We start from the raw sequence: 16,523 nt of genomic DNA, 5'->3' as shown, positions 1-16,523 counted from the left end.
GTGCATTTCATGTGACGTGATCCAAAAACACGCTCTTAAACGGCGTTCACTTTCATAAAAAAAAAATTAATTAAAGGCGGTTAAACAAATTTTTAAAATCGCACCATAGGATGACATGTATTAAAATCAGACTTTAGCCAAATATAGCAGTTGAGCGACCGTGCTAGAACCACGAAACTCAGGAGTGCCTAACCCTTCTCCCGGGTTAACAGAATTCCTTACCCGGATTTCTGGTTCGCGACTGTTAAACAGAGTCAAACCCTTTCCTCGATTCGGGATTCAAACCGGTAACTTGGGACACCATAAATCTCCCAAGTGGCGACTCTGAATCTCTTAATAAGCGAATCCCGTTTCGATTGTCCTTTAATTGGAAAAACTCCTTTTATTATACCCTTCACGGGGTGTAGTAGCGGAAAAAGGAGGTGTGACAGGGGGAGGGGGGCTATTTTCTTAAGGGGGTTGGCCGAAATGGCCGTTGCCCAATGGTCATTTTTGAATTTGACCGTTGGCAACGGTCTAGAAATTAAAAACAAATAAAAATAATTGCAACGATAACCGCGTTAGACCGGGCTGTAGCCCGTTAATAGCCCGGTTACTGGTAACCGGGCTAACCGATTTCCGGGGCACCGGTTACCAAATTTTGTTCGTTCAAGCCCGGCTCCCCGCCCAACCCTCCCCAATTCGTTCCCACCCCCTAGAGTACCGGGCTAACCCGAGCTGAACCGGGTCGAACCGGGCTGTGAACGGGCCAGCTCGGCCCGATTAACAGGTATAGACTTTCAGATAACGGCTATTGGTGGACCATGATAGTCGCCACCACAAGTTCTACTCTTCATAAATTTGTATTTGGTGGCGACTACAGTCGCCATAAAATCTAATAATAAACCATTATTAACAATACAACGGGAGCAGAGCACATTCATATTGCTCCAAACCTTGATGAAAAATTTTCGTAAAAATTATAGTATGTAAAATAAGTAAAAATAAAACTAAAAATAAAAATAAAAATACATTGGATTAGTCAAAATTTCCTATGAGAAAAGTAATACTTTGAAGAACAATCTACTTTGCTTCAGCGACTCACTTTCATGTTTGTTAGTGTTCTTAGAGCACTATAGAAAATAAAGTTTTCAGTGACCATATTCATAGTGACTGCTATAATCGCCATAAAAAATAGTGCTATAGGTTGCTGTTTGGAGTAACGACTGTATACGGTCAAAGTCATTTTCTCCTGATGTAGAAGCTCGAGGTTCCGCCCTAGGTCCAAGCCTGGTAGAAGTCAAGTTCGAGGCCGGCGGGCCGGACTCGAGCTCAAAGAAAGAGCGTAATTCCCAGAAGCAGGAGTTCAGGGAATACCGAGGCCAAGTGTGCTCGACATAGAAATAGTACTATTATGGATTTGTACCAGAGCGAGCTAGATTCCTGCCACGTCCCTCAAATCATGGCGCGAATTTCGGAATAGGATCGTACAATTCCGTACTAGGCGGTTAAGACCGTTGTAACAAGAATATTCCCTACTGTAAATAGAAATATTCCTTATTTAGGGTTCCTCTATTATAAAAAGGGCACCCAGTCATTTGTAAGATCACCGTTTTTACTGAGCAAAGAATATACTCTCTACTTTTTGTCTGTTGTTCATCAGAAATGTTCCTAAGCTTAATTGTTCTTACTTTGATTTCTCTACTTAATTGTTCTTATTGCCCCAAGCAACCTCGAGGTCATTACTGCTAAGTAACATTGGTTTGATTCATCTCTATCTTTCATTTCTGCTCTATATTTCTTGTTTCTTAATCGGTGTTGAACTAAATCACATATCTTTAAAACCACAAATCAAACTTAATTGTTACTCATATTTTTCGAGGTAAACAGTTTGGCGCCCACCGTGGGGCTAAAGATAATAGTGATTATTTCTTTACTGATTCTTATTACACACGTTATTTTTTTCACTTTTTCTTGTCAAGAATCTTTGATTTTCAGGTTGAAACATGTCTAGCTCACAAAATGCACCCGTTCATGACAACGAAGGTCTTGGTGAGAACAACAATGTAGGGGTCGGTGTGCCACCGGCAAACCATGGGGAAGTTCCAAACGTGGAACCAGTTGATGTTGGTTCTCATATTGCTATAAACACCAACCTAGGCGCAGACCCCGAAGGGAGTGTACGCAGGGATGCTCGACTAGGGGACCAAGGAACGCCAGGAGCAGGAGATGGAGGAGTTAGCCTCCAAGTGATATTTGAGATGTTGTAGGCTCAGAAAATCAAGATCGCTCAACTTCAAAGTCAGAATAAGACCCCGAGTGTAGCTGAACAGGAAAACAATCAACGTGCTGAACCAACGCCGGAAGGACCAAATGGAGACAGCTCGGGGACTGACCCCACCATTATGAAAATGCTCGAAGAGCTCACTAAGAGGATCGAGTCCGTAGAAAAGAAAATTGATGATAACGACAAGAAGGTGGAGACTTATAACTCTTGTGTAGACCAGAAACCGGGGGCACCTCCAGTTTTGAAAGGTCTAGATGCCAAGCAGTTCATACAAAAACCATTCCCTCAAAGCGCAGCCCCGATGCCCATTCCCAAGAAATTCCGCATGCCCGATATACCCAGATATAACGGAACAACCGACCCTAACGAATATATTACTTCATACACTTGTGGGATCAAATGAAATGACTTTAATGATGATGAAATCGAGTCAGTGCTGTTGAAAAAGTTTGGGGAAACACTCTCAAAGGGAGCTATGATTTGGTATCACAACTTAGCCCCTGACTCTATTGATTCATTTGCTTTGTTAGCAGACACTTTCGTTAAAGCTCACGCCGGGGCCAAAAGGTGGCCATGAGAAAATCGGATGTCTTCAAAATAAAACAAAGGAGCGACGAGATGTTAAGGGAGTTCGTGTCCACGTTTCAGATGGAAAGAATGGAACTACCGCCGGTCTCCGACGACTGGGCGGTAAAGGCCTTCATGCAGGGTTTGAACGAGCGAAGCTCAATTGCTTCTCGACAACTAAAGCAGAACTTGATCGAGTATCTAGCTGTGACATGTTCGGATGTGCACAACCGTTACCAGTCAAAAATCAAGGTTGAGGACGACCAATTGGGAGCCCCCTCGGGATCAGTTCATCCTAACAGGTTCGTAGCCAAACCTCCGAGGGATATGAACAGAGATTCGAGATCAAACAGGGAAAGATATCATCCATATGCCGACCGAAGAAACGGCGGCCCAAGCCGTAACATTCCTCGGAGTGATCGGAGAAACGATCGAGGGAAAATTTCTCGGGGACTCATGAGTAAGAGAGGGTTCGATAAACATACCGACCCTACGGAGGCCCCCCGACTATCAGAATACAACTTTAGCGTGGATGCGTCAGGGATCATGTCGGCTATTGGAAAAATCAAAGACACCAAGTGGCCGAGGCCCATACAAACTGATCCCTCTCAAAGAAACCCGAACTTGATATGCAAGTATCACGGTACGTACGATCATAGAACAGAAGATTGCCGGCAGCTAAGGGAAGAGGTGGCTCGATTGTTCAACGAGGTCCACCTTCGAGAATTTCTAAGTGATCGTACCAAGAACCACTTCAGGGAGAGAGATGCAAGGAAAAACGAGCAAGAAGAACCACAACATGTAATCCACATAATCATCGGCGGAGTCAATGTTCCCCAGCGTCCTATATTCAAGCGCACCAAAGTATCAATCACAAGAGAAAAGCAGACTCGGAGCTACGTGCCCGAGGACGTCCTGTCATTCTACGACGAGGAAGCAGAAAACATATCCCGACCTCACAGTGATGCCCTGGTAATCTCTATTCTTTTAAATAAAATTCAAGTTAAACGTGTTTTAGTGTATCCAGGTAGCTCGGCAAACAAAATCAGATCGAGGGTCGTGGAACATCTTGGCCTGCAAGATCAGATTGTGCCCGCATCCCAGGTGCTGAATGGCTTCAACATGGCAAGTGAAACAACAAAGGGAGGGATTATCTTGCTAGTAAACATAGCCAGAACCATACAAGACACCAGGTTCCATGTCATCGAAGGTAACATGAGGTATAACGCACTCCTCGGGAGACCATGGATACACAACATGAGGGCAGTGCCTTCGACGCTCTACCAAATGAAGAAATTCCCGACGGAGGAAGGGGTGAAAACAGTCCACGGAGAATAGCACGCTGCAAAAGAGATGTTTGCAATCGAGGAAGTGGTGCCGGACCAGAACCCTTGGCCTCGGAGAAATCAAGCTCCAAAGGTAAGCAGGCAGCTAAGTAGCAATCACAGCTCCAAGTCTCGACGGAAGCGGAATAGCAGGTAACCGAAGGTGAAGAAGGGAACTTCCTTGCTCCTCGAGCCTGGCCCACCAAGGAGTCCTATGGTATCGAGTCAACCTCTCAAGAGAAAGGTACACCTGGGAACGGGATTAACTCCCGAACTTAGGAAAAAGCTCATTCAGTTTCTTATTGATAATATGGATTGCATTGCTTGGTCCCATTTTGATATGGTAGGGATTCCGCCGGAAATCATCACACATAGGCTGAGCATATCGATCCTAGGTTTAAACCAGTGAAGCAAAAAAAGAGGCCTCAGTCCGAGAAGCTACGTACCAACATCCAGTTGACAGGATGTTTGAAGAACAAACAGGTAAAGCAACGAAAGCCTATATTGATGATATAACTAGTTAAGTCCCCGTGCGCAGAGGACCATATTAATTCATTTGCAGGAAACAATCAACGTTTCGAGGCAATGCGATACGAAGCTTAACCCATAAAAATATGCCTTCGGAGTTGGCTCGGGTAAGTTTCTCGGCTTCATGGTGTCAAATCGGGGTATCAAAATCATCCTCGACCAGGTCGAGGCTTTCAAAAATATCACGATCGCGAATAATAAGATAAGACCGTACCAAGCCCTCGGACTTATTTGCAAAAGATCTTACAAACTCTGCACGATGATTTCTCTCAAAGGCGCGCGATTTCGAAGACACACCCTTTTGTGCGAAGGCCTTAGGTTTTAAAGCATAAGTTGCCTCTTTTTTTCTTAGCGCGGATTTTGTCCCAAATGGGTTTTACAGGCAAGGTTTTTAACGAGGCAACAATTATGTGCTGCCTAAGGAGAACTCAACGGTATTCAAGGCTCCTTTTCAATCAACCTCGAATACTGGGGGGGCATCACCCTCGGAGATTGCATTTTCAAGGAAAACATTTCACGCCTAAGAGGGCTTCGATAGGAAAACGTTGTAATGGGCCAAACGGTCAGATGAACCGTGTCCATATAGGATAGTCGAGCCTCGACGGCAGAATATGTACGCATGTATCGAATTGCTTAAAGAAACATTCCGTTTATATCAAAAGTCTACTATTATACGAGCTATACACTTATAACCCTACGGGAAACGGCTCAAGAGCCTAAGCATAAAAGCACACCAAAATGCTCGGGGACTACCATCGACAGTCAATACATCCAAAGTCATCGAAAACTCAGACTCATAAGACCTCAAAAAGGCATCCCCTCGAAACAAAGGCCAAGGACAATATACTCGGGGACTAACTTTGCAAACAAGTACGAAAAGTTATCGGGAAACAAGTCCAAGTAACATACCCGAAGGCTACAGCCAAGTAAAGGGCTACAACCATATTAAAGGCTACGGCCATATTAAAGACTACGGTCATATAAAAGGCTACGACCGAAATAATGCGGCTCGGAGACGTCTGACTTCCGCCACAAACTAAAGGCCATCAAACACTTTGTAAAAACCGGTTAAATCAGGCTACCCTCGGCAAAAGCAAAATATAATTGGCTTCGATAAATTTATCCCCAAATAATTTAATGGGCTTCGATAAATTCAGCCCCCGAACAATTTAATGGGCTTCGATAAATTCAGACCTCGAATAATTTAGAGGTCTCGGTAGCATCAGCCCTCGATAAAACTTCAAGAGATATTTGATTGTCGGGACACAAACAAGGTCCCGATACGTCAAACCTTAGAAAAACCCAACGGGTACAAAAAAACACATGCTAAGGCATAATTAAATTTTCACTAAGTCTTTTAGTCGAAATGAGGGAAAAATTATGTAGCCATTTTAGAGGCCGAATCGACCCAACTTAAAGAGCCTAAGGGCCAATCTAAAGAGCCTAAGGGACGATATATAAGAGCCCAATGATCAAATTCAAAAGGCTTAAGGTCCAAAAACTTATAGTTCGAGGCTCCGTTCTGGCCTTACCCGGACTATGAGTCACGATATCCCGAGCTCACATCAGGTCGATTAAAATTTGCCTCGAGGATTATTATACTCGTAAAAGATCTAAGGGTTAACTATATTTTGAGTTCAAACCAATTCTCGGATCAATCACTCAAGTTATACAAATGAAGTATTCCGTAAATAAAGACAACGTGAAATCCAGCACAAGTCAAAGATGAGATATAAAGTTCCCCTTATATTTCCAAAAGATGATTACAGAAGATATTTGCACGAGGGACACTTACACAAAAACAAAATGAAGAATCTAAAACTACTTCGGGGTCATATCTTCAGGGGCCGCATCTTCGAGAGCTTCATCCTCGGGGACTTCATCTTCATCTTCTCCACTTTCAGAGCCACTGGCTGAACCATCCTCATCAGAAAGTAGAGCTGCAGCTTGCTCTTCCAAGGTCTTCGCCTTCTCGATATCGGATGAAAGATCGAATCCACGAGAGTGCACCTCCTCGAGGGTTTCCCTCCGGGACTGTCGCCTGGCATGGTCAAGTGCACATGATAGCTTAACTTCAGCTGCGGTGGAGATCTCCTTGGCCCGGGCGTTAGCTACTTTGGCATCAGCTCGGTAAGAAGACATAATTGCCTTAGCGTCGGTTCTGGCCTTGGCCAACTCAGTAGCGGATTTAGCTTTAATCTCCTTGATTTCATGGCCTCGAGCTAGACTCTCCTCCTTCACACTTTGGAACTAACGTTTGAGTGAAGCCTGCTCTTCTCGGAGAGTTTCTTTCTCAGAGGCGAGATCGTCCATGCTTTGCCTCCACTCCAAGGTCTCGGCCTCCTTTGTCTTAATCTCCTCCTGAAGCTGCATCACCAGTTCGCCCCACTGATGAAACTGCGAGGTTAAAAGTATTAGTCGTCAAAACAAAAAAGTACATAACAAACTCTCGAAGGCCATACTACCTTTTCAATAAACTTGGCCCGTCCTTGGCAAGCCTGCGTCAATTTAACTCGAAGGTCGTTGATCTCGCCTACCTTCTTTACATAAAGGGTTTTGAGACTGTCCCTCTCTTCCGAAACCTTCTTAAGCTCACCCTCACATCGAGCAAGGTCAGTTCGAGACTTGGAAAATGCCCTTTTATGGAGCACCACAACCTTCATAAAAAAGGGAGGGAAAGATAGATTCAAAAAAGCAAAAACAAAGGCGCAGGCATAAAAAATTGGAAAACTCACCTGCTTGAAGAGTCGACGAGCCTCATCGAAAATGAAGGAAGCCTTTGGGTCGGGGCCATCTTCAAGCCCTGCAAGGCATTCTCGAAATATGTCATGCCCTTCGTGGCTCGCTTCCACTTCAGAAAACCTCATATTTAGAGCATCTCGAATTTTGCCCTCGGAGAACTCGTGCCAGGCGGTGAGTCATCCACATTGATTACCCCAAGTGATCCACTCGGGGCGTTCTCTTTTGTATGAAGAGGCTCGGAATCGGGGCATTCGGCCTCGCCCTCCAAATGGCCTCCTACACGAGGTGCCTTTTTTTTGCACGATGGCTCGGGGACTTTGTTGGAACTCCCCTCGGAGATTTCTTCAGCTTTGGAATGAGCCACATCAACCATCACCGGCACAACGGACTTCGACAACATCGGCTTTCCCTCTTTCACGAGCTACCAGCAGGCAGTCGTCATCTTCTTCTTCCTCCAGATCCCGAAGATGTTGGGCTGTTTCCGGAGATAAGGCCGCCGTATCGGCCTTGGACCTTCGAGCCACGCTTTTCTTAGGCCTCGGGGTATTTGCAAGTGACTCTCTTTTTATTTTTCTTATTTTAGAAGACTTCGGGATCTCTTCTTCATCGGCCGGCGCCGACCGCATAGCAACGGTGTCTCCACGACCTGCATGAAACTGAAATAAGTATCCCACAGGAGAAGTACAAGAAAACAAACAAGAGAACTCACCATGGTTTTTGGCCTCCCATCGACCCTTGACCAAATCCCGTCAGCAATGCTCCGAGTAAGAGGAAGTGGAAGCCAACTTTCGGACCTAGCCTTCGAGGTCCGGGACCCCACCAGGAAACCAAGCAGTGATTGTGCCATCAAAGGGGTTAGACCAAGGAAAAGGGTAAAGTTGAGAAAGAGAAAAGAAAGCAGGGTATAAACCTGCCATATACTTACGTTTCATGTTCCACTCCTCGGGGAACAACATCCAATCAGCAGGAATCAGGTCGGAGGTCCTGACTCGGACAAACCGGCTCATCCACCCTCGATCTTTGTCCTCATCGATGCTACAGAAGAGAGATTTCAAGGATCAGCATTGCAATTTTATCAAGCCACCTCGATAAAGTCGGGGACTGTACAGTCTGAACAGATGGTCGAGGGTGAATGACATCCCCTCGACTTGGCTCAAAAAGAATCTGATCAAGTAAACGATTCGCCAAAATGAAGGGTAGATCTGGCCAAGCGTCACTCGGTATCGTCGGAAAAAATCAAGAATAACCGGATCTATGGTACCCTGAGCTGGAATAGCAGGACCCAGCGTAAATGGGTAGGTGTACACGCTCAAGTACCCCGCTTTATATGTAGTGATGTCCTCCTCGGATGAAGGAATCACTACTTCTTTGTTCTCCCACTTGCAGTCCTCCTTGCTTGCGCAAGCTCGTCCTTGGTTATCAAGCAAACATATCGAGACATGGGTTCGCATCGGCCTAGTGTCGACACAAGTTTCTCGATGTTGAAATCGGAAGTTATTTCACATGGCGGAAGGATGCACTCCTCAATTCGAGGGGGCACTACCGGTTTGCTCTTGGTCGGTCGAGAAGATGAAGAAGCATTTTCTTTCTGGGGAACCGGTTTGGAGGTTTTATCCATCACGACACGGAGATTTAAAGAAAATGGAAAGTGTGATAGTAAGATAGAAGAAAAGGAGGAATTCAGAGAAATTGAAAGAGCTAATAAAACTTTGAGAACAATATGAGAATAAAGTTTGCACGGTTATGAAGTTTGCCCATTTATAGAGGTCACTTAACCGTACTTTGGCCAAAAGGCCGACCGTCAGCCGCCTCCAATCAATGACTTTGGAAACTGCAAAAAAAAAGCAGCCTTTTTCAGTCACTTCAATCACTGACGTCACGAGATTGGCATTAGAATCAAGACATCAAAGATCAATTCGTTTTCTATCAATCTATTTCGAGTTCGAGCGAAAAGGTCACTCAATTACTAAGCCCAAGGGCTACCCGAGCTCACTCGGGGACTACAAAAAAGCTTAAGGGCTAACTTTATTTTCAGGATTCGAGCAAGTACTCGCCTGACTGTTAAGCCCAAGGGCTACCCAAGTTCGAAGGAAGTTCTCACTCGATGGTCGTCTACGGAGCCTAAGGGCTAACTTTATTTTGAATTTGATACCTTGCTCTCATTTAGCTCGGGCTCAGGAATCCCGATGTTCCGAGTTCGCATCGAATCAATTTAAGCTCAGCTCCAGAATTAACGAAAGCCTTAAGGGATATTATGTTGGTTGATTAAAAACCTAAGGGTTTGTTACGTCCTGAGTCTGGTGTTTGGACTAGACGTTAAAATTACACAATCACATTTTTCACAAATAAAGACAGAACGGGATTCAACACGAGCCAAAAGGATGATAAATGTATCCTTTTATATTTCCAAGAGATGGTTACAAAATATAACTACAACACCCACGAGGGGTACTTATACAGAAACAAAGAAGAAAAAACAAAAGCCAAAAACCTAATCTACTTCTAAGGCCACGTTCTCGAGAGCATCATCTTCGAGAGCCTCCTTCCCGGGGACCCCGTTTTGACCGCTAGGGATATCTTCGTACCCAAAGAGGTTTGAGGTAGAAAGTCTTCGATAAATGTAATCATATTCCCAACAACGGAGATTGAACGTTCTGTTGAAATTCTGGGCCGTAATCCGTTTAAAAAAGAGCAGCAAAAGAAAAAGACCAGAAGGGAAGACCAGAAGATGTAGCTTTACCTTCTATCACAAGAAAAATCAAAAGGGTTGCAAGGTGCATGAGCAACGGCCCAAGAATGTTTATCCTTGGGACATTGTTTCGGGGTGGGATGCAAAAGTTAGTAGACGATAGTGCCACCTCATTCCATGGAGAGCAAAAGGAATGAAGTGCTACACCAGGTTGATGTTAAGAGAGATGAGCAGCAGTGTAAAGTTCGCATATTTTCTGATGCGAGAAGGATTCGGCGCCCTTCTCACGTTGCTTCGAATCAAAGCTTTGAAAAGGGAAACCTGGGCATAATTGGTAAAGTTGCTTCCATATGACCATGTGTTCACAGGTTCGAACCATGAAAATAGACGATTAAAGAAGGAAGCAAAGAAGGGAGAAGACCAAAAGAAGATAAAGATGAAAAATGCACGGTTCTTTGTTCAACAAGATAGCCTCCTATTTATAGAAAGACGGCTACGGACTGGCGGCGCAAATGGCCGACCAACACTGACACACATTTGATGTTTTGGGGAAGAGTGCCGACGTGACATTTTCGGTCGTTTCAAGCACTTACGTCAGCGTGACATCATCATGAAAAGCTCGGGGAAGTCGAGGTACAAATCGTTTCTTATCATCTTATTCTAAGAAACGCGGGGACTATCTGTATACGGTCAAAGTCATTTGCTCCCGATGTAGAAACTCGAGGTTCTGCCCTAGGTCCAAGCCCAGGAGAAGTCAAGTTCGAGGCCCGCGGGCCAGGCTCGAGCTCGAAGAAAGAGTGTAATGCCCGGAAGCAGGAGTTCGGGGAATACCGAGGCCAAGTGTGCTCGACCTCGAAATAGTACCGTTATGGATTTGTACCAGAGCGAGCTAGATTCCTGCCACGTCCCTGAAATCATGGCGCGAATTCAGGAATAGGATTGGTTTGATTCATCTCTATTTTTCATTTCTACTTCATATTTCTCGTTTCTTAATCGGTATTGAACTAAATCACATATTTTTAAAACCACAAATCAAATTTAATTGTTACTCGTATTTTTCAAGGTAAACAATTAACATTCAGTAATGGTAGTATTTGGAGACAGTATGGACACCAACCACATATGAAAAATTCAGCTGCAACTGCATTTTTATATTCTGAGACAGGAAAGAACTTGTTCAACAAGTATGGCATAACACTTGGCTTAAACAAGTCCTTTCAAAATCTCATTACTCTATAATATCTTTTTAAAAAGAAATTCCCACCGGATGATATACTATTATCAAATTTGGACTACTTATATATATATATATATATATATATATATATATATATATATATATATAGTTTCAAAATCCTCATGTTGTAAACATCCAAGCTAAAGAGACCATTGATCATCTCATTCTTGAAAGTGTGATACTGTCAATGCAATTTTCCTATACTCACTCTTTGAATATGGGGATTCAAAACTGGAAGAATGTCAATACATATACGGTCAAACCTTTTTATAACAGTTCCGTTTGTCCCAGATTTTTTTGGTTGTTATAACGAAGTGCTGTTATAAAGAACATATATTACATGAAAATTGGTTCCAAAAGAACTTGACGTTTATAGTAAAAGATTGTTATATAGCGATACTGTTATAGAGATATCTGACTGTAACACAATAATTAAATCTACGGCTGTGTGGAAGACAAAATGTGCAGCTAGGTATGGAAAAGGTGCCAAACAAACTACAAAATTTGTCAACACATTCTCCACATAATTCTAATGTTATATGTGGTAACTTGTAGAAACGAAGAGTCCTTCCTATTTACTGTTTTCACTGGCCGGAAGCAGTGCGGGGCGTAGGCACCTTGTTTGAAGCGATGTCACGTGACATTGCTTAGTCGAATTTTTTTCGAAATCCGTATGTATAAATAATAAATTGTAAGATTAAAATATTAGGTATAAATATAAAAATGAAACCGCTTGTTGTTACAGTAATTTATTTATGTATTCATTTCTTTAAATGTTGATGCCACTTAGAAAAATTGCTGCGTACGCCGCTAGGAAGACCAAGTTGTAGTTATAAATCTAGGTGAATATATATAATAGGTGTAGGATGTTCTATCAAGTTAGAAGCTCAATTTTATGGAAGCTACAAAGTTGGGAATGTCCATTAACACATATGTAGGATTTGAGAAGGTAAGGTTTTATGTCATGTCCTTCATGTATTCTCTAGGGGACCTTAGAGCAACAATAAAGTTGTCTCTGTATGATCTAAAAGTTACGAGTTCAAGCCCTGAAATCAGCCATTCAGCGTCAAGATAGACTACCTACATCACATCCCCTTGGGAACGGTCCTTCTCCTTCCCCAAAATTCTGTGTGGAATACGAGATATTTTATGCACCGGACTGCCCTGCCTCAATGCTTAACCCTCCATCACGGCGAGGGAGGTGAATGCATGGGGAAATGGAGTTGGTAAAAAAAGATGGACTCTTTATAATGTTATAAGACACAAAAAGGACCGAAGATGGAGATAAACACGAAGCACAACAATAATATTAGGACAAACTCTATTCTTACAAAACAACATTACAAAGAGGCTTCTATAGGTGGCAAATAATCTTCTAAATTTATTTTTACAACCTCTTTTACACACACTATGAACCTAACCACATCGATAACATAAAAGTAAAATCTACTCTTGAGGGTGTCAAACCCTAGCTAATTATATTAATAATTAATAATTAGTTAACTTAAACTTTAATTCCCATTTTAAATAAAGTGGCAGTCCCAATCCCATAAGGGGACATCAGAAAAATCCAAATCATCATTTGAAGTTTCCACAGGTTGTGAAGTACGAGCATGCTCCTCTCCAGAGGATGAGCTTTTCATTGAATAAACATTTGGTGCAAGTAAATTTTTATCGTTTGGAGGATTAATATTCTGGTTTGATGGTGTAGCCTCATCATCTCCAACATCATTTAGTGGTTGAGGGAGTACTAATGTTCCTTCAATAATACCAAAACCAGCTGGCCTTCTGTCAAATGCCCTAACACACTTTGATTTCTTGTAAATTCTGCACAAGCTGAATTCATGCCGCAACTGCATACAATTTGAATAGTTTAAGTTCTTGGTATATGCACGATTTCTTTTTTTTGGCAAGTGGTATCAATATATAAGAAAGTGAACAAATGAATAATTAAATTAAACTGACAATATATATGTCGACATTCTGACGAAGCAGTGTCGGATGATACCAATTCATTGAAAGTGCATCCGCGCCTAGCTCTATTCTCAGTGTCGTAAAAAATATCTACTCAATAAATTTCAATAGAATAAGGTAACTAAATGTAATTATCTATGATAAGAATTAATAAGTAATGCTTGTATTAGGGTAAGCTATCTACATCACATTCCTTGGGTGCGGTCCTTTTTCGGACCTTGCGTGAACGCGTGATGCCTTGTGCACCGGGGTTGTTTTTTCTTTTTTATAAAGAATACCTACTATATTTAATTAGACCATGTTAACCGTGCAAAAAAATCTTTATATTATCAATAACAATAATAAGTCACTTCATATATACTTTATATATGTGAAGGTTATTATAATGGTGCACGAATATTGTGACTTTCTCGAGAAAGAGACATGTTGCTACCTGATACAACATCAGAATATCTAGATATTATGGTCATATAATTTGCAAAGAAGCTAGAACTTTTCATTGTTTACAAGTAAAGAAAGAAAGAAACATAACTTAGTATCTAATCATGACAGTTTCATAACATTTGTAAAAGCTCTACATAATAACAAGAGGAATAAAAGAAGTCTAAATTTTCAAGCAAATGAATACTTCAGTAGGCTATGGCTCAAATGGATAAGTTTGCTTAGATGATATTTTGGTTCTTTGTGTAATATATATATTTGAGACAAGGAAAAGTCTTCCCTACCAATCTTTACACTGCTTACATCCCAACATATAATTCCAAGCACATGCAGACATTTTGTATAGTATTGTGCTTGTCCAATTCAAACCTTGTTTTTGTGGAGGCTAGGTTTTATGTCCCTCTTTTTATTTTTTGGATTTTAATTTACTAACTAGGGGTTTATATCAAATCCTCCCCCACTTCAAGGTGGCACTAAAATAAGAATAATAAGAAGAATTTTAGTAGGCTACAGGGTGAGAGAAAGAAATTGCTTGAGCAATATAATAACTTGATGACAAAAAATCAGGAAATACATATATATATATATATATATATATATATAAAATAAATTGTGTGGTAGAGCATAAAGAATCCATTTAATTATTGTCATGTTAGATCATTCTGACCTATATATAGTGGAAGCAGAGGCGGACCTACCCTTAGGCTTTCTCGTGATGAAGAGAAGTCTTTTCCGATGTTGAAAGGTATCGTCACGTCAACTCAATTTGTCTGGTAAACTACTCAGGGCTCCCCATGGTTTAGTAAAAGGGAGGGAAGATTTTTTCTTCATCCGGGGGTTCATTCATTATGAACTAATGAGGGAGGGGTCACCGGTCCTCGGTAATTTCAGAAAATATACGTGTATATATTTTAAATACAGTAATATGTATATATTTTGATTGACACCCTAAAACTTAAAGTTTAGACAACTGCATTGGTTGATTTGAGGGGTACAACTTGACTTTTAGTGTGTTGCTTGGGTTCAGTTCCTAATCCTTTATTTACTCAAACTTTTATTTGATAGTAATGCCCCGCCACTTTCAAATCCTGAATCTGCCTCTCAGCGGAAGGGAAAACTAGATGAAGAAGCAGATGCCAAACAGTAGCTAGCTAGTACCTAAAAGAAAGAAGACTACTTCAAGATTTCTTTTTAATTATTTTTACTTTTGGTTGGAGAGGTCCAGAGTCCAGACCCAGATACGAGGAAGGGGAATAAAAGAGCTGGCAAATTATTACATAAATCTAACGAGTCCGAAACTTAAATAGTGTTCTTTTGGGCACAAAATACCTTTCTACTATTAAAAAAAAGTTACATAAGTACATAAAATAAAGTATAATACTGCGTTTCACTTTAACGGAAAGTTAGCCGTTAAAGTTAAACGCAGTACTATACTGCGTATCATTTAAAAAATAATTTTTTTTAGGAAAACTCAGTACAATACTGCGTTTCCCTTAAACGCATTACTGTACTGCGTTTTCCTTTAATAAAATATAGGGTCCCTTCTTCTTCCCCAAGATAACGACAGTCACTCCTCCATTCTTAAGAAACTCCCCAGTCACTGCTGGTCCCCCCCCCTTCCCCCCCCCCCTCCCGCGAAAATTAAAAAAAAAATTTGGGCCCCACCTGTCACCAAAAAAGCGAAGAGTGTAGGTCCCGCACACAACACAAGCCTTGGATTCCTTCTTTCGTGTTCAAAAATTCGATTTGGATCTTTTTCAAAAAACTTAAATCGAGGTATTTGGATTTTATTTATGTCGAAACTCGTAGAGTATATGCATATTTATTTTGTTGAATGTGTTTCCATGTTAATTTGTGTTATGTTTGTGTTTAAATTTGTATCTTATTTATACCCGGATTGATTTATTAGCTTTGGGACAAAAAATAGTTAAAACTTGATAAATAATTTTTATTGTTAATATGTTTTTATTTGCTTAAATAATAAATAAATATTATTTATTTAGTTTGTTGTTCATATGTATGTTATGTTTGTTGTTTTTATATGTAATAGTGGCCTTTTAGCATAGTAAAATATAGAGCCTTTTAGCGTAGTAAAATATAGAGACTTATGGCATAGTAAAATGTAGAGTCTTTTAGCGTAGTAAAATATAGAGCCTTTTAGTGTAGTATAATATAGAGCCTTTTAGCGTATAGTCTCTGTAGTTTAAGTATGTACTAACTACAAACTCTATCCAATTACACTCTACAAAATTAATTATTTAATTTATAAAAATAAACTTACAAAACTAACAAATTAATATATGTTGTCAAATTAACTCAAATATCGAGCTTGGAACCCATAGATAATTACTCAGTCCAATTATAAAAATAATTATTTAATTTATTAAACTAACAAAATTCTAAAAATGTTGAAATTGACACACGCCCTCATTATTGGAAATGTCTTCAACCTTGACGTACATTTCCAACAATTTTATTACAATAAATTCCCTGTATTCATCCGGAATCCGCAAAAAATCTCTAAGAGTTTCATCATCTTCGATGTTAAACTCAGAATAATAAGCAAACCCCTGCGGAGTCACTGAATACGAAAATCTACCGGTTACTTTAAGGTTCACCGAACGTTTTCTCACACTCATTTTTTACGTAACAACGATACCAATTTATCGTACTCCATTGTAAGCGGCAATTTAACATGACACTGTGGAGTGAGCTATACCTTACAGAGTTATTCTCCAGCACAACTTCATCCCC

The 16,523-nt window shown here is 41.0% G+C and overlaps 1 protein-coding gene across 1 annotated transcript in view; it reads right to left on the bottom strand.

The window, feature by feature from the left end:
* Positions 1 to 12,877: 12,877 nt before the first annotated feature.
* Positions 12,878 to 16,523, bottom strand: part of LOC109219566 (NAC domain-containing protein 90-like) — a 7,494-nt gene continuing 3,848 nt past the window's right edge. The window contains exon 3 of the mRNA XM_019384028.1: positions 12,878 to 13,207. Within this exon, the coding sequence (XP_019239573.1) occupies positions 12,878 to 13,207 (330 nt within the window). The remainder of the gene's footprint in view (positions 13,208 to 16,523) is intronic.

This window comes from Nicotiana attenuata, unplaced genomic scaffold, assembly GCF_001879085.1.
Source record: "Nicotiana attenuata strain UT unplaced genomic scaffold, NIATTr2, whole genome shotgun sequence".
Classification (NCBI taxonomy): domain Eukaryota; kingdom Viridiplantae; phylum Streptophyta; class Magnoliopsida; order Solanales; family Solanaceae; genus Nicotiana; species Nicotiana attenuata.
The sequence above is the reverse complement of the archived record's forward strand: the minus strand, read 5'-3'. Positions and strand labels throughout refer to the sequence as shown.